The 23,535-nt window shown below is 41.1% G+C and overlaps 1 protein-coding gene across 1 annotated transcript; it reads right to left on the reverse strand.

Moving 5' to 3' along the window:
- On the reverse strand, nt 1–23,535 carry abcb7 (ATP binding cassette subfamily B member 7). Its single transcript, XM_006781557.3, has 16 exons — nt 23,363–23,535; nt 22,004–22,087; nt 21,838–21,915; nt 20,553–20,672; nt 16,782–16,914; nt 14,724–14,992; nt 14,029–14,117; nt 12,734–12,821; nt 10,469–10,643; nt 9,772–9,929; nt 7,537–7,700; nt 7,233–7,362; nt 6,602–6,773; nt 4,122–4,225; nt 3,305–3,412; nt 1–2,011 (listed from the first exon to the last, which is right to left on the reverse strand). The coding sequence occupies exons 1-16, from the start codon at nt 23,510–23,512 to the stop codon at nt 1,793–1,795; spliced, it is 2,241 nt and encodes a 746-aa protein (XP_006781620.2). The 5' UTR covers nt 23,513–23,535; the 3' UTR covers nt 1–1,792.

Below are 23,535 nucleotides of genomic sequence, written 5' to 3' on the forward strand. Positions count from 1 at the left end.
TTTCTGGCAGACGAACAAAAAGCCTGAATCCATTTTCTGTCACATTTGTACATGAACGTCGGCGAATCTCAACCCAGCAACACCTTTAATGAGTTTAGACACCTTTAGATTTTAATTCATGATCAGATTTTATCAACTCCAGTTTGGTACTGCACTTAGATTCATGTTATGTGTTGCACGACTGAGAACTGGTCTGGCATAAAAACAGCTGCTAAACAAAACATATAACACATGTATATATTTTGTACTAATTAAACAAGACATGTTAATTTGCTGTAGCTTTAAACCACATATGATGTTAAACGTCTCTTCTAACCCTTTTGGGAAACAGGCACATTTCACAACTATTCCTTTAAAAAGTAAAAATCAGTGACTAAGAAATGTGCACTGCTCTGAGTGTCATCTTGTGATCGCTCTTAGACGTGTCAACCCCGATACCATGATAGAAAAAATAAATGCCTATAATCTTGTTTTATACATCGTCATATTTCTGAAATTAAAAACAGAACAAGCATATGGAGCCGACATCATTGTTATTTAGAGAAAAGCCAACATTTATTAATCTGAAGCACTATGAAGCAGAGTGTGAAAGACACCCAGTGATAAATTTCTTCATTTTTAGATAAATTATAGCAACGGTCCAAACAAAAAAGTGTTTCGTAACTAAAGCAGCCCTCAGAAAGAGAGGGTGTGTGTGCACTGTCCGTCTTTCCAAATCTACACATAACCTTCACACGGAAAGAGTCTTTACTTTGGTCATACACTCAAAAAAATATCAATCTTCCCAAATAACTGCATCAGAAGAGGCTTGTCAACCAAGGCTAAGGGATATGATGGTTATAAAAAATGCTTTTAAGATGTTACCTATAAATGAAGCTCAAATTGTAGTGAGACCCGTCCATGATTTATTAGAGTTCCTTCCTGTTAGTCTCAGTGTTATGCTTACATGAAAGTGACTGTGACATACGAGCAGTTCACGGGGGAGCTGTTCGGTGTTTTTTTGAGTGCCTCCATCTAAGTGATGTACAAAGGCCTTGACGTTCCACAAGTCAGTTTTATCGTATAATTGTGTGAACGGGATAATGAACTTGTTTGCACAAAATAACTCGTGCAAACAAGATAAAAAATATACATATATCGCCTTCTACTGGGATCAGATCATCTACACAGATCATCTTCACATTTTCAGAATAAATGTCGATAACAACGTGACAAGCAAACATACTGCAGCACAGCCTGCTGCACGTATACACCCTTTATATATAAAAACCAAACCTAAGTTTCATTCCTTTTGTAAAGAATTGTTTTTAAAAATCATATCAATACAAATTGCATCAATATCAAGGCATATGCAAGTCATTACATGTACGCTCATCTGTTTCCAGAGCAGAGGAAGATGTCAATAAACCTGATGTCAAAAAAAAAAAATGAGGAGGAGGGGGCAACCATGTTGACTAACAGATGTCTTGCACGCACGTATGTGATATACAAGGTCTCTTATGCTTTGCTTCAGCTGAGACAACTGGCATATAAGCTCTCTCTCTCTCTCTCTGGACATCAGCCAGTGCTAAACACTCTTGCTCCCTGTTCCTGCTCCTCCTCCTCCATTTTGGCGAGCGCTGGCCTTTATTTCCATGGAGAGGAGGAGAGATAGTCATTATAACAGGGTTTTGGCTGGAGTGGGTAGTGGGGTAGTGGGGGATGTACCCGCTTGCCCAATAGCACGCAGACCAGGGATTCCAGTGTAGGCCATCTGTGAGGGATGAACAAACATGGCGGGTGGCAGCTTCTCTCAACAGGAGCAGTTCCCACAGCCTTTCACACTGTTGAGGATCTCCTCCTGCAATTTTTTCCTCTCCTCCTCCTTCTGGGACAGCCGCTCGGCCCGCGGCTCGGCCGAATTCTTGCTGCTGTTCAGGATTCTGCTGTTCTGAGCGTTCCAGAGGTTTCCGTATAGGCTGCCAGCGGTGCTGAGCAGAGCCTGGTGGGTGCCTTGCTCTGCCACTTTACCCTAAGCAGAGAAAAGGAAACCAAATTATATGGAAAAAATAAAGTCTAAATGGGGGGGGGTTCACAGGACAATAAAAAAAGGGTTGTTAACACAGAATCATAGCTAGCATCTCTTCACGGCCACTCTCTCTGCAGACACCCCCCCTCCAATAAGAATCCCTGCCGCCTCCCCAACAACTGTTGCATTCCTCTTGCAAAACACGCAGACACGCACGCAAATCAACACACATGCCACACAGCCCTCCCACACAGTCACACACAAATGAAAGCACCCCCCTCCCCCCACCTCCCATGAGCATGCAGAGGTGTTGGCATCATCTTTAGTGCACCCAGGATGAACATGTGACTGCTTCCGCTCGTTATTTTAATGAGCACCCCAGGCAGTCCTCTGCTGGTGACACTAGCAAACGCCGTGGCGACATCACACGCAAACATGCCTCCTCGCCACGACCCTCTGATCCCCGCCATCTGACTCGGGAAACACGAACGGCACAGGCTCAACTCGCCGCAGTTCAAAGAGAGCCTCTTCTCATTTTATCCCATCTGACTCGAGCGCTGGCGGAAAATGTCACTTCACCTGTGTTACATTTCATTTGAACTCTTTCTTTCCAGATAATAACTGACTTCACTGTGCAGTGTCTCCGAGCCCAAGCAGCTGGGACCGCTCTGTAATGCAGCACACAATAGCAAACCACACCAAGTATCGCTGTTCACCTCCATCGTGACTTAAACGCATCTGACCGAAAAACCACATAAAGCCATTTGTATGGCGAGCGCCGCGGAAAGACATGTTTAGTCGCGGATAGGGCCTCATCAGTGTCTGGGAAGCTGGCCCATACATTATTAGTCACCGAGACAAACAAGACACGCCATCTGACCAAAACACCCAGTTGAGTCTGACTGGTTTAATGAGCCCTTATGGAGAAAATAATACATTCACTTCTACCAACAGTGTCCTGTTGTTGTTGAAATTAATGAGAGAAGCTAAACAAAGCATGTTTTTATCACGTACGTTCAAGAAAGGTAAATAAATGAGTGCCAAAAAAAAAAAAGAAAGGAGAGAGACAAATGACTTGCTAACTTCTTTCTAGTTGCTGGCACAAGCAGTGCACTGGGGGTCACGCAGTGCAGGTCATCATCCTTCAATGTAAAATCGTCTAATTGGACTGGCAATTAACACACTGCGTGTTTATACTTGGGCACACTCAGCAGTCGTATGAAATTGCATTACACCTGAAGATGTTAATCAGGGCAGAATGAGATCAAGTAAAAAAAAAAATGGCTGAGTTCTCACCTCATTGAGCACTATAATCTCATCTGCGTCTACGATGGTGGAAAGCCTGTGGGCGATAAACACAGACGTCCTGTCCTTCACCATCTCCTTCATTGAAGTCAGGATGTTCTGGATGCACACAAGGACAAATAACATTACTACACTGTTAAGCTTTACAAGAGTACCCCCATAATCCAAAGGAAAATATTTCCAAGTTTGCAATAACAAAGGTCTGAAAAGAAAGGGAGGAGGGGGAAAAAAAGAGCATGAATGACAGGAAATATATGAAATGTACTCGCAAACTTTGATTTGAAAGAGAAGCTAAGTCAACACAATGTTGCTCAGCAACATCCACCTCCATATGCTTTTTTCTTTGCAGTGTTTACATATGATAATTTAAAAACACCATCATGACGAGAAGCAAGAGAGAGAGGAAAAAAAAACCTCAATTAACAACCACGTCTACTGCCCCACTCTTTTCCCTGAAGTTCAGTGAGGGCGCGCTGAACTTTCTCATTAAATGTAACATTTACAAAGACTGTGTGGTTTAAGCTGAGCTGGAGATTAAGTAGGAGAAAACAGTGGCAGGTGGCAAGGGAGAACATGGGGGTGGTATGCGTGCGTGTGTGTGTGTGTGCGTGCGTGCAGCGGGTGTATGTCGCAGCAGGTATGTGACGCAGGAATGAGCTGAATTATTGTGTACCTACAGCAGGTGACTGAGTGGGTGTTTGTTCTGTTAAATGTGTATGCAGACATGCTAATGTGTGCGTGCAGCCGGGAGCGGGCATTTGTGGGTATATTAGAAATTCGTGCTAGTGTCTGTCAATGTCAGACTGACCTCTTCAGTGATGGAGTCCAGGGAGGAGGTTGCTTCGTCATACAGGAGGATGGGCGGATTCTTTAGTATCGCCCGTGCGATTGCGACCCGTTGCTTCTCCCCTCCTGGAACAAACCAGACGTCATAAATAGCAAGGCGAACGCCAAAACCTTTGAAATACGTGTTACTGCAAGTCTCTGTCTGACCCTTCTCGCTAGAGAATTACCTCAAACTGAGGGCCAACACCTAGACAATACCAATGCTACACGTTTCAGTCTGGTAAGAAAAGGGAAAAAAACCCAGACCTGATTTAATTGTGAAGAAAAATCAGCAGGACGCAAAGATTTCTCCCGCTGTGCCTGACTTTGCCTTTATTACATATGAGCCGTGTGCGGCCACTTGAAAGCGAGCGGTGTTCGGGGAGAGTAAATACTGCTGGCAGTGGAGAACAGAAATGAAGAAAGTTAGGAGTCTGAGAGCCCAGACTGCCTCCTTCCTCGTCCCCCCCACCCAGCCCCCCATTCCCTTCCTCCCTCCCACCTCTCGCAAACTCACAGGCAGCTGTCACGTACAGCCGCAGTGAAATTAATGAGAAGTTAGTCATGTCTTTATTTTGTCCATTCTCTCACTCACTCTGTCACTCCACATAAAGAAATCTGTGCTGCCAGTAATTGCATCTTGAATGCTGAGTGAAAATGCTCACACTATGTGTGTTTACGTGGGCTAAATGAGTTGCACAGTGATGCTAGGAACCTAATACTACACAGTCATGTGTAGATCAAATGAGGGTGACTAACTGTAAGGCAACATGCCATTAAACAAGTTCAGACACTAAATTGAAGAAAATGTTGAAGTAATGACAGTACAGCGAGAGATTAATCGCAGTTAAAACTATTTCAAAAAGCCATGCTCAGAGGCGAAATGTCAGGAAAGTCAGCTCAGCAGCTGTATGATACAATGCTCCTGGTTCATTCATGGTACTTTCATATAAACATACTATGCTGAAACTAATGTTCTGAATAAAACAATGTGCTCATTTCATTGAATTTGATAACAAAGACAACAGAATTTATTTGAAAGAAAAGCTACAACATGTGCAACTCTTAAATAACAATGAGAACTTATTGCTTCATCTCTTTATTCTGCCCTACTTCACGGTCAAGATGACCTGCTGAAGTTCAAACTGAGCAGCCGTTACAGTGAACGTGGCATGGCTGTTGGTGTCAAATGGGCTGGTCACAAATTGCTGATATATTGAGAATTTTCCCACATAACCATCTGTAGGGTTTATAGAGAATGATCTTAAAAGAAAGAGAGAGAGAGAATATCCTGTGTTCTCTGGATGAAAATGTTGATGCCAGAGATAAGAGGGGAATAGTCAGACTGCTCTGACTTGATAGGAAGGCAACGAAGAGAAGAGCAGCAAAATCCTGACTCGTATCAACAGTTCAGGCTAGTGATGGGGTGAAATGGTGGCAGATTTTGGGCCTGTTAATACCAACACAGCATGGTTTAAAGCCACCAGTCTACCTGAGTACTGTTGCTGACCTTATCCGTATTGTACCCATCCTATGATGGCTGCTTCCAGCAGGATAACATGTGCCATGTCACAAAGCTCAAATCATCCCAGACTGGTTTCTTGAACGCGACAGTGATTCCACTGCACTTAAACAGCCTCCGCAGTCACCAGATCTCAATGCAACAGAGCACCATTGAGATGTGGTAGAGCGAGAGATTCCAATCATGAATGTACAGCTGAAAAATCTTTAGCAGCTGTGAGATGTTTTCGTGTCAATATGGACCAAAATAATCTTTCCAGCATGTTTCTGAATCCATCCCATGAAGAAATGAGGCAGTTCTGAGGCCAAAAAGAGGTCAAAGCTAGTACTAGCAAGGTGTGCCTAATGATGTGGCTTCTAAGTGTATATAGTCAGTTAAAATGTGTTACGTTTATATTTTCATCTTAGAAAAAAAATCAATTTTTCGCTATTAATTAAACATTTATAAGGTTATACAATTTGAAATGTGAAATAACATAAACAAAAAGTAGTTGATAACTGATTAAGCTAAATAGGGCTCAAAACATGTATTGGTTATAATATTTTCCAACAAATGGTTTCAACAATGGTTTTGATTTTGGACTTTTAGCTGTTTGAACATAAATAACAAAATAAGAAGCCCATCTTTTTTCTTCTTAGAAAATTCCATTTGTTATGAATCATTCTTTTTTTGTGTGATTTTAAAATAAATGAACGGAACCAGTGGATACTCTTCAGTGAAAATAATAAAAAGCAAACAAACAAGAAAAACAGCCAGTCTTAGATTTCTGTATAACTACTATATTATAATGTGGAACTATTAGTGCGCCAATTATTAAGAGAATGGGTGTGATTTTCTTTTTTCCAGTGTAGTATACCATCCAGAAAAAAGAAAAACAAGGCTTTTCAGTGGCTTGCATGGAAAGAGCGTACTTAAACAGCAGGCATAATGATGCAGCTAACCTGACAGCTTGAGGCCCCGCTCCCCAACCTGGGTGTCATAGCCATTGGGCATCCTGAGGATAGCGTCATGGAGGCCTGCTAGATGAGCTACTTGATAGACCTCCTCTGGCGTGGCGTTGATTTTCCCGTAATGCAGGTTGTAGAAGATGGTGTTGTGGAACAGAACGGCATCCTGACAGAAACACAGTTAAGAAAAAAATAAGGCTTCAAAGATTGTTTTTTTTTTTTTAATTGCAGCAGTGAAAGAAACAGAAGACTGCAGTTACAAAGAGGGAGAACGTGAAGGAAGCAAATGACAAAAATATGTGCATGTACCATCTGTTCAGATCAGCCTCTGAGCTCACTGCAGTGAAAACCAAACTGATTTCAGCTCATTTCTGAATGCTATTGTTAATGGTTAATGTTACATTGTTCTTTGCTGCCCCCTTGTTGTGCTTAATCACTAACAATATATTATTACCTTTACCACTTAGAGACAAAAGGTCCATGTGCTTCTGAGGAGGAGGAGAAGGTTCAGACCCCACCACCCCACCCCCGCCAAAAACACAGAATAAAATAAATAACAATCTCTGTGTGGCTGATAAAAACACTTTTTCATTTCTGTTTATTCCTGTGATGGATTTTCTCATACCTGAGGAACAACCCCCAAAAGCTTCCTCAGGCTGTCAAGGCTGACGTCTCGGATATTCTGCCCCGCTATGTAGATGTTCCCCCGCTGGGGCTCGTAGAAGCGGAACAAAAGCCGCATAATGGTGCTCTTCCTGCAACCAGACATGGAACCAATCGTCAGCATCCTTCTGTCTGTGAGCTGGGGGGAGCTACATCCCCCACTCTACTGATGATATGTGATAAGACTGTCTAAGACATGCAAATAAGATGACACGGGCTGGGTTAAAGGTTTAACGTACAGCGCAGATCTCGGAAAGGTTACCTACCCCGACCCGCTGCCGCCAACTATAGCCACCTTCTTCCCAGCAGGTACTTCGAAGGACACTCCGTTTAGGACTTTCTGGCCCTCCAGGTATTCAAAATAGACATCCTCAAAGCGGATGGTGGCCTCCTGTGGTGTGATGGTTAATGGTGGGGCGAGATCCTTCTCCTAGAGCACACCATCAGAGGGTTAAGACAGGCAAAATGGAAAAAGAAGAGAAGGATCCAGAACAGCCACTGGCAGAGAAGGCTCAACATGATGCAACATTACTCCAACACCTTGTAAAGAGGCATACTGCTGGAGCACGGAGCCTACATGGACTACATAAAGCGAGACATTCACAGCAAATTTGAGAGGTCGTTTCAAAAAGGCCGCATGAATCTTCACACGCTGCCCTTCACGGTGATTGAAGGATCAATAGGCGTGAAAACTTTCGGTACATACTGAGCTCAGTCACAGTGCGGCGATGCAGCCAAGGTCAGCAGTGAATAAAACGCTGTCCTTAGCTTCAGAGTAAAAGCATGTTCTGCTCAATGTCTGTACCACCTAATAGCAACATAATCACACACTATCCACCTCAGTCAATTAATACAAATAACTCTCAGTCCATTAGTATAAACAGATGATAATTTCACACCCTGCGACATGGGAAAAAAGCCAAAATAATTTGTCTTTTATTTTGTGTTGCAGCTTCAAGAGAGGGAGACTTTAAAATTTTTTTTTTTTACATCTACATAATTGGCCAGTGTGTTACCAAAAAAAGACCCCAACAAAAACCCCACATACTCAGACAGTAATGGCCTGCTGGGCAGCGCCATTCCACTGGGAATTACAATGGAGAGGAATATTACTGATGAGAGAAAAGTAACTGGACAGATTCATTTCTCTGACTGTAATTACAGGCTGCAGATGAGAATGGCCTTCGTATTGTTAGGGAGGAGGTGCCCATTTGCACTCAAGTGCACTCTTCTGACGCAACGTAGGCTGTCTTAAACAAAGAAAGGAAAACGATCCATACAATGAAACATCCCATGAAATAAGAAAATCAAATAAATATGAGCTTTGCAGATTAGAAATTGTACATTTTATAATTTAAAGAGCAGGATCTGTCTAAACGTTCCTAATTTCTATAGGATGAAATTGTGCACTGGTGGTAGATTAATCCCACAATTATTTCATTACTTTAGTCATTTTTCAGGAAGTACTGATAGAATTGTTATTTGCACCCTCAGCTGGCAGGGGAACAATAAAGGAGACGCTGAGAAAGCTGCACTGCAGGCAGAAGTGACTTTTGTTAACAACAAAAAAAATATTAACAAGGCAAAAAAATTACTTTAAGAGGCTGCCAGCTTCTTCAACCTCTCCTGTAACCACAGGATGAGACAGACCAATACCGTGCTTTGAAAGCGCACTCAGTAACCACTAATGACCAAATTTATATGAGTGTAGCAATTTTAACAGAAAGCCATTCACTTAAGTGCAGTTTGACCTTTCATTTCTCCCCACTGACACTCCTTTGTTTCTGTCTGTTTTGCTACCACTAGTCATAATCAATAATTGCGCTGGAACACAACACAAATATTAGGCAAGTTAACAAGTTTATCATTTGTATAGTCCAACAGATAATTGCAACACAACAAATTAACTGAAACACTGGAGTGAAATTAACTATAAAAACAAGGGGGAAAAGGCCTATTTTTTTAGGGGGGGGTTAAAGAAAGCTTTTAATATACTACAAAACTCAGACTAAATTATGGATGCTCTAATTAAAATGACCACTGTTTAGTAACTAAAAAACACTGAATAAATCACTAAGTAAGCAGCCAACAGTTCCGCAAGAAATTCCCCAAACTGATCGCATTAATGCAGCGAGCAATGTCATGCACTACAAGTGGCAATAGACGAGGAAGCACCTGAGTCACATGAAGCACGTAATTACTATGTTTGACTGCAACCTATCATTTTTTTTACAACACATGTGGATAGGTTAGTCATGCAGCAATAAGAGAAACTCAGTCTGCTGTTAAAATCTTTTACCGCTCGCTTCTTTTTTTAATCTGCTGGAGAAAATGGATGGGTAACAGGCTTCATCACATTTTGGACTTGCCTTTATCTTCAATTTTTAAGATTCAACTCTGTGGAGATTCATTTATTCTGCTCTGATTCACCTATTCCGTTCTCTACCGTCAGGAGGAGAAAAAATAAATGTGAAGAAGCGCGTGACAGGCCGATAAGTTACCTTTATCTTGGTGTCGACGTTGAGCAGGGTGAAAAGAGTGTTCATGTCTATAAGGGCCTGTCTGGTCTCTCTGTACACTGTACCTAGGAAGTTTAAAGGGAGGGAGAGCTGAAAGAGCAGCCCGTTCACCATGACCAGGTCTCCCACCGTCATCGTACCTATAGAAAAGCAACAGAACAGCTTACAGCGATGCACACGCTCTCGCTCTACTGTATCATGTATGCATCTTTGGATGCAAGATCCAAAAAAATAAATAACAGCCAAACCTTTTTTTCCTCCTTCTCTTTCTTTCAAGCTGAGAAAGTAGACAAACCATCTCCACCCCCTGTGATTTCAATTTCTGCATCAAAGCTATTTTATATCCTATTCATGCCACTTTTTCATGCTTGCTGTGTTTTGTTCTCATTTAGTTTCTATTATGCAGTTCAGGCAGAGTTTACTTTTCTTTTCCAGTTTCATCGGTCCATTTGATTTTGTTTTGAGATGTTTAAACTTATTTATGTCTAAACCCTATTTCCATTGTGTTCTTACCACAAATCATTGGCATGAAGAGTTATATTCAGCTCAAGTCAGTCTAGCAAAGTTCTTTTGGGTTTTTTCTACCTTTACACATGGATCCAATTCAATTTATGGCTCAAAAGAAATCGGAAGCCCACAACAGACATTTACGTATCACCTTTCCAAGCTCCACACTCACCTGCTGCAATGCCCTTGCTAGCGAGCAGCATGATGCCAGTGAGGCCGACGCTGAAGATGGCACTCTGACCAAAGTTGAGCATGGCGAGCGTGGACGTGGTTTTTAAAGAGGATGACTCATAGATCTTCAGGAATCCATCATACCTTTCAGCTTCGTACTTTTCATTATTGAAATACTGCAGCAGAGATGAGAAGTATTAAGACACAGAGCACAGGCCACGGAGACAATGAGAACATTCACAAAAGGAATGAAAGAGTAAGTCGAGAGTGAAAGAGGGAGAGACTCAAATATGGTAATGGTTAAAGGTTAAGGAAGCATGGAGAGCCGTGTCGGCCAGATAGACACTTTTGCGCAGCCTGCCTCGAGGCTGCATTTGTTCTCTGTGACCGCTCTGGGCATAGTCTGGATCTCAGTTGGCCTCTAAAGCACTTTTTCATGTCTCTGTCTCTTAATCTGCTCTCGTTAGATTTTAAAGGATGTGGAAAGCAATACAGCCACCTTATTTTTGCATGGTGAAGATTTGGCAGTGAAACAGTAATAGCAGAAACACAACAAATGTTACAATTATTAGACAACTGGAACAAGAAAAAAAAGAAGATAGAGAGAAAAGCCTAAACATCCCGTGCAAGTTAAACAAGAATTGCTGCAAATTATTCATCACCGACATTGTCATCATCCTCTGTGTTTACATCTGTAGCAGCTTACACAGACACCTAGATTACTAACAGAGTGCACATAGCTCTTTTAAGTGATACACCACACAAGCAGCACTAATTCTGAATAAGACATACAGCTATCATTTAAAGTGGGGGAAAAAAAGAAAAAGAGCCCCAGCCACCAGCACTCTCCTGCACATCCCTTAAATTTGGCACATAAAACAACAATATAATCATAACAATCCTCCTCAACTCTGCTGCCAATTACCTAATATTGTTGCTGCACGGCTGTTTGTTTAGCTTGCATCATTGTTTCTCTGCTCTGGTTAAGTGGGCGATTTGCTTCTCTAGCTAACGGCAGTGGTGCTGTGTGGACACAGACCTGCCACTGATTTGCATATAAGGAAATGCACCGAATAAGCGAGACTAGAAGGTAGCGCATGGAGGACAAACCGAAGCAGTGCAAGGAGCCGTATTCAGGTTCTCATCCAGCCCTTTGTGAAAGTGGAACGGATTTCTGAGTGGGCGGAGATCTAATTACATATGCACACTCACAGCTCAGAGTGATGCTAAATCCGGCCGCATTGACACAGATGACACAAAATAACACAGAACAAAACGTTAAGAAAAACAGGACGAAAAATAATACGGCAAAGAAAATAACATGGTATCCAAAATATATCTGCAACGGCCAACAAAGCAATGAAACGCAATACTGATTATGTTTGTGTTTGTGCTGTGTGCTAAAAGATTACCTAAAAAGAGATTTAAAACTGAACAAGATAGAGTTTTAAGGTAATGTGACCTTGAGAAAAGTTTACAGTAATCTTTACAAATCACATCAGGCAGGTGAGACTCTTTCTCACTCATAAACCACCCAGGACTTCAGATGACATTTCTATAATATTTTTAAAGCCCCCTTTCAGTCCAAAACTATAATTGTGACACAATTTGGGCCATTGACTAAACCGTGAAAATAGTCCTGAGTGTCCGGTGATAAATGTCTCCTTGTTTGTAGCTACTGAAGTGACATTTACAGAAATTGTGGACAATTTTATACTGAGAAGAAGAGTGCCGCAGAGAATTAAGAGGAAGAAATGAAGACAAAGAAATATGAGAAAAGTAAAAACACGGGAAATTATGCTTTTATAATGTGTGAGAGCTGAAAAGAAAATAGCTGATGGAATAACCAACAGAGAATTAATCAAATATTTTGATATATTCAAGTAGAAATGCAAAAGAATTCCAAGTCTATGAATTGGGATAATTTGAGGTTTTTGGTCTCATGTGACAGATAAAAATGATTCTGAAATAATTAATCCATGTTTTACAAACATTTTGACCTTATACATATATACAAAAGCATGCTTTAAATCATTTTCCTGAAATTTTGTCTAACATAATAACAACTTAAGTGCTTTTGCAGCATTTTTCTTATTGCTGGTGTTTGGCCTCTCAGGGCTACTGTATTATAGACCTCAAATAGATAATAAAAATATTTAGTTGGTGACATACACATTTGTTAATATCGATGTGCCTGGCCAAAGTCAGCTCAAGGAGCAGATTTGGTAGGTGCGTACAGGTGTGTGTGGGGAGATTTGAAACTCACCTTAACAGTCTCGTAGTTGAGCAGCGAGTCAATAGCTGCATTGCCTGCTTCGTTGTCTGCTTTGTTCATTTCTATTCTGAAACGAGTCCTGTGTGCACAGACACATGAACAACATGGCAGTCACTTGCATCAGTACAAAAACCTGGGTCATGGACCTTTCCGGACTGTGACACTGGCAGTTGGAGCTCCACTGAAGTAAATATTTGAAAATTATTTGGTTAAGTAATTTACATGCAACAGTATCAATTAAATGTCCACAGGAGTTCTTTCTTAATAGAGCAGAGTCTTGCTGACTCTCTCTTCCCTGGGATAAATCTTCCTACTTTGAAATAATAGCTTCAGTGTGACTGGTAATTCCAGTCCTTAATGTGAGTAATGCACAGCTTGTAAATTTGGTCTACTCATTATTGCCATGATGAAGTTGCTTTTCAAAATGAAATGTTATTACATGCATTTCATTATCACCAAACTGAAAATCAAAACGGTGACTGGATTTTTTTTTCTATCAAAAATGATAGAAAACGGGAGTTTGGTGCAAATTCTGGCGAATCCTTATGTGTTATGGGCTGGTGTTGCCACGGATCAGGCTTGTTTTAATACATCTCATGAGCATTCGAACAGACTGGGCTCTGAGAAGTTTTAAAAAGAGGCTCTTTGTCATGTTCTAGCAGTTAATGAGCAGTTTATCCAACGTGGGTGGACAATGTGAGGCCGTTACTATCAGACAGAGGTGCTGACAAGGAGGCTGTACTTGGCTGGCGGCAAAATTTAGGCAATTTGGGAAACTATCGACTATCGTTTGATGGCTTAGCCTCTTGGAGCAAAGAGCTAATATTTCATAGCTTTCAGCGTAGCCACAAAATATTCCAGTTGTGTGCTCTGGTCTTTGATTACCACTTTGTAATCAGAGTCCTTTTAACCAACTGCATTTGTGCAGACTTTGTTTGCAAATAGATAAACATTGTCTGACAAACTGGTTGTAATTGGAAATCAAAAAGTTTCTGGTACCAAGAAACATTTTTTAACATATTCATCCAATTTCAAAAACATTGTTTAGGTGGTTGATACTTTTCTAAGAAACAACCACATCGATGAAAGGACCCAAGGTCTCACAGCAGAACACTGCATTGTAATCAATCTTATGTAATTTGTCGATGGCTTTAATCGTGACTGATTTGTGGATTTCAAAGTGAGCTTTTTTACAATGCAGAGAGCCCCAGAAATGTTAACCGAATCTCTTTGAAGCGATAACAAATCTGAACAACAGGCAGACACAGAAAAAACATCAATCCTACCTCCACTGTGTGACGAGAATTGTGAAAATGGTATACGCTGATAAGGTACCCAAGGCCACTGCTGCAAACTGTCCGCCACACTTGTAATACTGCAGAGGAGAAAAGCACAGGCAGGAAGAAGCATCTTTTACATGCGGTTAACTCAACAGCACTGTGATAAAAGTCAAGAGACCACATCAGACCAATCTATTAGCGTCACACGGTACTTTCAGAGGGTATTGTTTTTCATCATTCCACTGTGAAAGCAAGTGTTACAAATGAATAGGAAAAGATAAGAAGTACTCATGATGATGCTTTAGCTATTTGGCCAGTGGAGTCTGCACTTGTTACAGGCAATCTGATCATCCACAGTGGAGTAATAGCACGAACTAAAAGATGAGCCCATCTTTCAGTGGAGGAAGGGGCATCTGTTTAGGGCACACTCCACAGGAGGACATTAAGATGCAAGAAAGCTTTAGGTTTCATCATTAGCACTAATGGGCCCACCAAAAGTTCACAGGGATTCATATTCCATTTAAAATGTAAATGAGATAGTATCTGTGAAATTAATTTCCGGGAAATCGGCTATGAGGAGTGGCAAGGTGATGTTAACATCAAGCACTGAAACAGCAACACCAATAAGAAGTAAAAGCTGAAAAAGAATGTATAAGCACACTGTGTGGTAGTTTGTGTCTTCATTTACACCTATAACTCACCAAAATGGCACTGACGAGGGCCATCTCAAAGACCGTGGGACCGAGATTGAAGACGAGTGCGCTCAAGACAAAAGAGATTCCCCGTGTGCCGCGGTCGATGGCCTTGGACAGCGCCCCTGTCTGTCGGCTGAGATGGAAACCCAGATCCAGATTGTGCAAGTGCAGGAAGACGTTCTTTGCTATGCGTCGGATGGAGCTCTGGGCCACCTTGCCGAACACGGTGTTCCTCAGCTCGTTGAAGAAGGCTGCACAAGCCCGTGAGGCACCATCTGGGATAGCGGAGGAGATGGAGAGTTTAGGACACCTGCTGTGAAAAGCAGGGAGGTTTAAACTGCAGAAAGTGAGAAACTATTGCCATCCTGAGCACGGGAGACTGTTAAAAGGCAGCAAAACAAGAATATGACCCACACTTGTCTTATCCTATTAAACAGAAAGCAACACATTGAGGCACTTAAGACTAGACGGGTTTTAGGCTCATTGACTACTCTGCGGAGACGGATTGTATGAGGTAGCAAGACAAGTCTTTCGCATCATCTCTGGTCTGCAAGCCCTGCAATGCTACAGCAGCAGTCTCCCCTTTGTAATTACAGAGCAGAATGCTGTCTGAAGCCTCACTACTATAGCGGGCCAGCTCACTGCAGACTGAAGGGAGGGAGGGTATCCGAGTGTTCAGCAAGGCATTGAGCGTGAATACCGACAGAACAGAGGAACAGAGACGAGGTTTTATAAGAATGAAATGTAAAGATGTGATCGAGTTGTCAATAAACAGGCTTAATTTGAATGCAGCGTCTAGACTTTCAGTGAAGGAGAGAAGTGGAAGCAAGCATGTCTTTAAGTTAAAGAAATTATCCAATAATAAGATTTTTTTTTTCAAAGGATCATTAATATACAGCAAGAAAACTGAGCTGTTCAGTCCGATAGCAACTCCAACTAAATACTAAAAAGAAAAGTCAGTTTATCTGAGCTCTCACACTGCTCATAAATTGTTTTACAAGCAGATGGCTAGCATGACTGTCACAAATTGATATTAGTCTGTGTTTGAATGACATGTGGTCTTCCTGTGGTGATTTCACTGAGTTGTGTGAATACATGGCACATCTGCTGAGACCAAAGTCAGGGCAATAATCGCTCTGTCTGCCGCTCTTCGTGGGGCTGTAATGTGGCGTTAAATAGGAATGCTCATCTAATGAACAATGTGTCCACATCTGACAAGGTAGGATGAGCACGGTGCACCCTTTTCAGCCAAATTACACCAGACACTGCAACCTACAAGCACTGTGTCCTCTGTGTCACAAAGAAGAATCTTAAAAAAAATAAAATCTCCCTTTTGTAACAGCATCCTCATTTTCTTTCCTCATTCATTTTTCTTTGTCACCCCAATTCATCTCATCTTGAGCCCCCGTCATGTGCTTCAACTGTAGTATTAGTGTATAAGACCTAAGTGGGCTTATTAGAACAAGTGGCTACAGGGCTAGCATACAGAGCTTACAAGCTGATCTTAGTGAAGGCCACAGTGACTTACAGTGGTTGTTAGTATTGTCATGTTTATTCATTTTATACTGCTTTCCCGCAGCAGTTCCCAGAAATCCTACGCTAATCAGGAAGGCACGTCACATTCACATCTCACTCCTGACTCTTTTCTTGTACTCACAGAAGCATTTGGACAAAGACAAGAAAAAGGTGACCCCAAAAGAAGAAGTGAAAGAAGCAACCCTGGCCTCGCCACAGCACGAAACAAAATAACTACCTAACCACTTTCAAAGGACATTGCAATTTCTTCTCCACTGCTTTATAAATCTATTCACCTCTGTTTGCATTGAGAGCTCACAGGTATCATACATGATCGTCCTCAGCACTCACGAGAGGGTCGTGAGGATTAAAAGGAACTCAAACACAGAACGAAGCTCATAATGTAAATAATGTGAGCGAGTAGCAGAGGTTGTGCCGTGGCATTGATATGAATGTGGTGAGAAAGGTCAGCCTGTAGATAATAGGCAGTCCCACAGTCCCATCTGATGAGCGCGGCACCTGCCAGTGCAATACAAGTCTGGGACTTACAGCCAATCAGCACGGCCGTTGCCATGGTAGCCACAGTGCTTGGCGCGTCATTTAGGTTCAGCATGTGTCCCGACATCTGGTTAAGCTCGTCCACTGCATACTTAAACATGAAGGGCACCATCACATTGGTGATCTGGGAAGGGAGAGAGAGAGGGACAAAACACTCAGAGGAGGAAACAGTTTCAAATAGCCTATTAAACTGACATATGTGTCCAGAGTCTTCTTTTTCTGGCTTTCTGTGGTGTCTCTGTGTGTGCAAACCACACGGGTCTAGAAAGTAAAACTCCACTGTTACAAAGTAAAAACCAAGATTACCATTCAGGTGCATTCAGTTATGTGTATTCGTGGTATGGTATGCTGGGAAGTGTGCATGCATGCATATGTTTTCATCGTGACTGGCTGTGCTGGTGCTGGAGAGGAGGCTGGTGCTTCCTGCTAATGGAATTGAAATGGTTATTAGGGCTAATTAAAAGCACAGGGACAGCTGTGTGACTCAGGCTGGGCGGTCCGCTGTGCATTAGGACAGACAGAAAACACGGCATCACAGAGCAAAGCATTTTCATTTTTAAAAACCATTTCATTTGAACATCTTAACCTCTAACACGGGGGGGAGGGGGGGGGGTTACTTTATGTTCCTTTACCCCATCGAATTCTGTGGGGTATAAATTTAATAAAATATCACCATAAACCTGTGCCACCTCTGATGTATGAAGGACACCTAATAATGGCCCATTTAAAGTGCAAAAACTACATCTCTAGGGTTCCTGCTTAATACTCTTGGGTATTATGCTTAGACAATAGAAGTCCTCTGAGTCCCTCAAGGAAAAACAATATCTGCCACTTTGCTACCAAGACAACAGAACATGACACAAAAATAGCCTGAGCCTATTATCACAGGGCCAAAACATGTTCTCAATTTTACCACTAATACATGATAAGGTTGGATGCGCTCTTCAAATCCATTAACAAGCAATGCTGGAGATTAAATTGACACTATGTCAATCTGTACCTCGCAGTATGTCATCCCATAATAGAGATGCTGTGTCAAGTAGCAGAGAAAGGCTTCGGGCTACAAAGAATTAGCTTAAGCTTATAGCAAGGCATGCAGACAGAGAAAGCTTTCTTTGAGGGCAACAAAAACAAGAGCTAGTATATAATCATTTATTTGAAATGAAAATGTCACTGATAATGTCCCTTGCAGAGGTGTGATGCACTTTAACCGCGTAATTATTCTGCTGATTTAAAAATTGCATCCACACTGCTGGTGCTTTCAGTTCAAACAGACATACTGCAGAAATCAAGGTTAACTCCAGCCAAGCAGGAAAAAGGGAGGAGAAGATTGGATTGCATGTATGAGCTCTCTCCTCTTTAGCACACACTAGAGGGAGCCATGCTGAGTGGCAGCAGGACACGGTTATTGAGGAGCTGTGAATTTCTGATTGTTTTCCAGGGTGTAAATTAGAGACCATCAACAAATGAAGAGGGAATGCATCACGCAATGATTGGTGCATGCCATTAATTATTTCATAAGACGCTGTTTTAAATGCATGACGGTTTTAGTTTCACATGGGATCTTTACCAAAAGTTGATCACCCATCGTGAGTGCTCATGATGTTTAAACACAGGGTGGTCAGAGCTGTGAGGTTAATTGATTAAGCAAGAACATTTTTTTTCTTAAAATAAATAAATATATATATATGTAAAAAAGATTAGTGTTCTAATATGCTTAATTTGTGTTTCAGTAGCTACCTGCTGTGGCGACCCCTTGTGAGTAGCTGAAAGTAGCTTTTAGTACACAACTACAGAGTGATGCTGTGTTACGAGATACAAGTATCTCGTAACACAGCATCACTGTAGTAAATTCTCAAAGAAAAGTTAAGAAAACAAGCTGATCAAAGCAAAACTTCATCCTAAAAAACTACCAGTTCAGCTGTTTGTGTGCCAAAAATGATAAAAAAAAAAAAGTAAAATCCTAACACTCATTAATTGAATTGCTTCGTGGATGACAGAAAACCAAAAGCAATAAGATATATAAACAGTAACGATACATCAAATTTACACAAAAAAGCATAATTTTCTGCAATAAATTGAGGACCTGTTCAGTGTGTACCCTGCCCCTTGTCGCACGACATCTGCGATAGGCTGTGCAGGCTCGACCCCATGACCCTGAACTGGATAAGCAGTTAAGCAAATGAATGGATGTGCAAAGTCACTGTATACAAAAGTGAAGCTACAGGTCAACTTTCTGCAAAGTAATGACATGCTGGTATAATTAATGATATAATTTATTTGTTGGGGTTTGTTTTCATTAAAAATGAATGAAGCAGGTCCTGAATGCAATACTGAACGGCCCAATTTCATCTGTTGGGCTTCAGAGCACTTCACATCCACATTATCGGGCTTTTCACTTCAGTCTCATCCTACAACAACAGTGCCAAAAAAAAAAAAGAGCTGGTGGCAAATAATAAAACCAAGCATGGTGTTTTTTTCTAAGCATTTCCTAACACACAGTTTGTTAGACCTATTCAAATGACTTGGCTTGACACTGGCATTTTTTCATGACACTTGCTTCACAGATCTTACATTTTTGCACGTACTGAATTTCAAAAATTCAATTTTTTCTGGGAATCTGTGAACTTTTTAGTTTAATGACAGCATAACTTTTCAAAAAAGAAAGTGTGGATATGGCACGTTTACCCTTGTGCCCTCTCTTAAGCCTGAAATCAGCAGGAAATCTACAGTGTAACTGGTAACCCCTCTTAACCTGACGCCATAACGCTCCAGGCTAATCAGAGTGTGTCGAGAATGTTCAAGCATTGCTGTAACACCAATAACATTGGTTTAAAAACAAAGGGCTTTTCAACACTGGTTTTGCACACAGATTTCCCCAGGTTCTGTTAATATTTTAATATCAAATATTTTGGATTTTATATATTGAGAAACATTTTTTTTTGTTTTTTTTTAAACTTCTTGCTTGAACTGCTGTCAAAAAGCCAAATTAGTATTTGTGTGAATTATATTTGGCATTCAAGACACATGCATGCATAACAAAGCAAATACAATTTCTCACTTTTTAAAACTCATTCCTTGTCTTTAGCATTTTTAATTAAACAGTGCTGAAATGATTTGCAAATTGTTTCATCTTTTTTTTTGGTAAATACTCATTTTTATGATGACTGTTATAACTAATAATGGTGGATTTAACTGAAGCAAGTGGTAACCTTGGATTATAACCTCTCTTTGTCACTGTGTTTCACTATGAAAAGCCACGTACATGATTTACAGAATTGTTTCTTAACATACTGATGATGTCCTTGCCTAAAACATCTACCAGGGGAGAAATTAATAATCCTCATTTCCAATTACCAATTCTCTAAAATGCATCTCTTTTGAAAACAGTAACAAATTAAAATGAGCAGCAACATGCAAGAATGACTCTGAAGCTGTGGGAATATATGATGAGTGAAGACTGCAGGGGGTTTTGTGCTAGTTAACAACTCTGTCAACAATCAGCTGAGTTTATTTTGTCAAAGTATCTTGCTTTAATCTAAGAATATCTGGGTCCTGATGTCACAAGGGAGGGCATTAGCTGTTAGCTAACCTTCTTCTTCAGGGTGGAACAAATCCACAAAGCATAAAGCAGAAGTAATGTGATAAAAATATCAGTTGTTGTTAGGTAAGTCCAAGTAATGTGGCTAATCACCAGTCAAACTAATTAAATTCTCTTTATATGATATATATAAAAATAAATAAAAGAGAAATTAAGCTTACCTTGGATCCAGCGAGCAGGCCCAGAGAGAGAGCAACACGGGCTCGCAGGTCGGGTCTATCCTTCGGCCACACATAAGACAGCATCGCAGACAGGATTTGAGCTGAATTCACCTCCTTCAGCTGTGTAAAAGACACAGCAGCAAACTTTATTTATTCAATAGAACACCTTGTGAAATATGTGGGATAACTGCTATGTTAACAGTCTAATTTGCCTCACTGGGCAATACTGGCAAACACCATACATTTTGCATTCAGTGTTGACAATCCCAGTAACCTAAAGATGGCTCTCTGAGCACGCACGTAGAACATCAAATGTCAACAGGAGTCCCCAAGGAGATATGGCAGCCACGATGACAGCAGAGTCTCCAGGTGGACTTGGGGATCCAGTCTGACACTACAAGTCCCACGAGATACCTGGGCTGTCATCCCAGCTGAGGCCGAGAGCCCGCTGGTGCCAGCATAGCTGTTTACCCACGCTCCAACACACATCTGCCACAGGGACTCTCCACAGGCCGGAGAATATGCAGTAATTCCTCTAATCCACTCAATATGGTGGCACCATGTTACGACGCTGCTGTATGGCAGCACCTCCTAACAAATTACAGTGAAAGTGTGCCCAGCACCTGCTTTTAATCAAATACAATCAGCAATGTGTGACACTGCTGAGGGAGGATTAAAATGAACAGTTTAATGCACTACTGAAGTTTCTGTAAGGCCCAACTTCGTTACAGTTACTCGTTTTATCTGGAAATATTAAATGTAACTCAGCTTTCAGTTAAACTCTTCAATGTGGAGTTAATATTAATACCTAACCCAAGTTCTTGTAAAACTAATGTCTCTTTTATTCAAGTCACATAACATATGTGAAATTCTCAGGAGTCTTATTTTAGCGTTTCGCCCATTAGGCAATGAAGCCATTAAGAGTTTAAGAGTTCAGCCCCCTAACCCAATTTGACAGAGAAAACTCATTTGACCAGCAATAAGACAGTCTGTGTCAACGTAACATGCGGTTACATTTCCAGGTAGGTGTACATTAGATTACGGCATAAGGTTTCAGAGGGATTTGCAATTATGATGTAACTACAGCGTAGATTCAATGCAGCAGTTTGAGTCAGCTTTAAGGCTGCGTAACACCAAACTGATTCACAGATATGACACTGTTTAGTTTTGTCATCTTAAGAATAACATTGGTCAGCATTTTCAAACAAAAAAAATTAAAGGTTTCATGTCATCCAAGCATGAAAAGTTTCACTAAGTAATCATTAAAACACGATACCGTACTCACCACATTTTTTGGGTCTGCGCTTAGTCCCCCGCCTGCATTTCCGTGCCAACATGTCCGTTTGTCTGTCACCTGTAAGTGCTGTGGAAGGGGAATTCACTGTTACCCTATATTAATTAATTTGAATAACAGGACGCCAATATGTGATTATTTCTTAATACACACTTACTTTTGCAGCTTCCAAAATCTGACGACTTTTTTCGCTCCTGTTGGTGCTCCATGTTGCCGTTCGTAGGTGTGGAGGTGAACTTGACTGAAACACACAAGAGCACTGATTTTACCAATGTTCCTAAATTTTTCAATTATCATGTTTACCACACAGAGAGACAGTGTAAAACGGTAAATAAAAGCAAGCAAAATTTAATAACCCAAAATTCACATCATTTAAAACAAAGAGCAGCCGTGCATGTTTGATTTGTCACAGTTTTTACTCCGGATGCACTTCCCTCCTCTATTAGATTTCTCCAAGAATCAAATGGAGGATTTTTTACCTGTTTAGGCAAATGGGTAAACCACTACGCTCACATCATTTAAACAAATAAGTACTAAATATTTAATTCATTGTGTGATTTCAGCAAATTTTTTAAGCATTCATAGTCGGAGTTCAAAGGTTATGCAAACCAAACAAACAGAAGAGAAGTTGCCTAAACTGGTTTTTAAATAAAGGTTTGGTAAACGTTTTGAAACACCGAGAACAGGAAATACCACATTGAAGCACAGTAATGGATCAAGCAGGACCTGAGTGCTTAAAAACACAGCATCTGTATGGTTCATTTAAGATCAAACTGAGCGTAAACCTACCCTGTAATAAGACTCCAGTGACTATGAGTGAAATAGGTTAAGGATACTTTTATTTCCTATAAGACACAGCACGACTGTAAACATCCCTCTTATCTGTTTTTACCTTCCAAGTGAAAATGACAGATAAACGGCATACTTAACATGAGGTGAGAGTGAACCGTTCTAGTGTCAGACACATTAAATGGGAATGTGACAACTTGGAAGAGTTGGAGCTAAGAATGAATAACTTCTAAAAACAGTAAATGTGCCAAATAATTTATAACAGTGCGTTTACGTGACATGACAGTTATTCTAGGTTTGACAGGGTGGGACGGTCTTATCTAAGTTTTCAGTAAAGACCGATAACACGTGACTGGGACCTTTGACAGGCGTCAGACTTTGCACGCGCACACACGCACATATTGAACTGTATTTTTAAGAAACCTGTTTGACTTTGACGTGCTTTCCGTTCAGCTGACATACATTCAAAACTAACAACGACGTTATGACATAACATGAGTAACCTAAGTCGTTAAGTTAATGCAGGGTTAGCTACTTAGCCAGCTACTTAAAGCAAACCCAAAGGGCTCTTTTAACAGATGACAACCGCCTGTCTCTCTAACAAACCAGAAAACAAACCATCTATCTAGGTATCATTCCTGAAAGTTACTTAGAAAGACTTTTTCTCTGCCCTTGCCTGGTGGCTAAAAGCACCGTGTCCTCTCTGACCAGCCCCGTCCTCACTCACCGGATATGTGCTTTGGCGTGTATGGCCAGTCCCCGGCTCATTACGACTTTTATTCCAAACATGATATGAGCTCGTCTGCCGAATGAGAAGCGCTAGTTTTCGTTTTTGAAAGTGAATGCCGCATTTCAGCGGTGCCAACATCAGCGCCATGTTGTATGAGGAAGGAGGGCAGT

This window comes from Neolamprologus brichardi, chromosome 2 (genome assembly GCF_056152115.1).
Source record: "Neolamprologus brichardi isolate AB-2024 chromosome 2, ASM5615211v1, whole genome shotgun sequence".
Taxonomy (NCBI): domain Eukaryota; kingdom Metazoa; phylum Chordata; class Actinopteri; order Cichliformes; family Cichlidae; genus Neolamprologus; species Neolamprologus brichardi.

Coding starts and splice junctions, on each gene's coding strand:
- abcb7 (XM_006781557.3), bottom strand. CDS start 23,512: ATGGCGCTGATGTTGGCACCGCTGAAATGCGGCATTCACTTTCAAAAA. Junction 14,993..16,781: donor AACGGCCGTGCTGATTGGCT/GTAAGTCCCAGA, acceptor CCGCTATCCCAG/ATGGTGCCTCACGGGCTTGT. Junction 14,118..14,723: donor CCCTCGTCAGTGCCATTTTG/GTGAGTTATAGG, acceptor TCTCCTCTGCAG/TATTACAAGTGTGGCGGACA.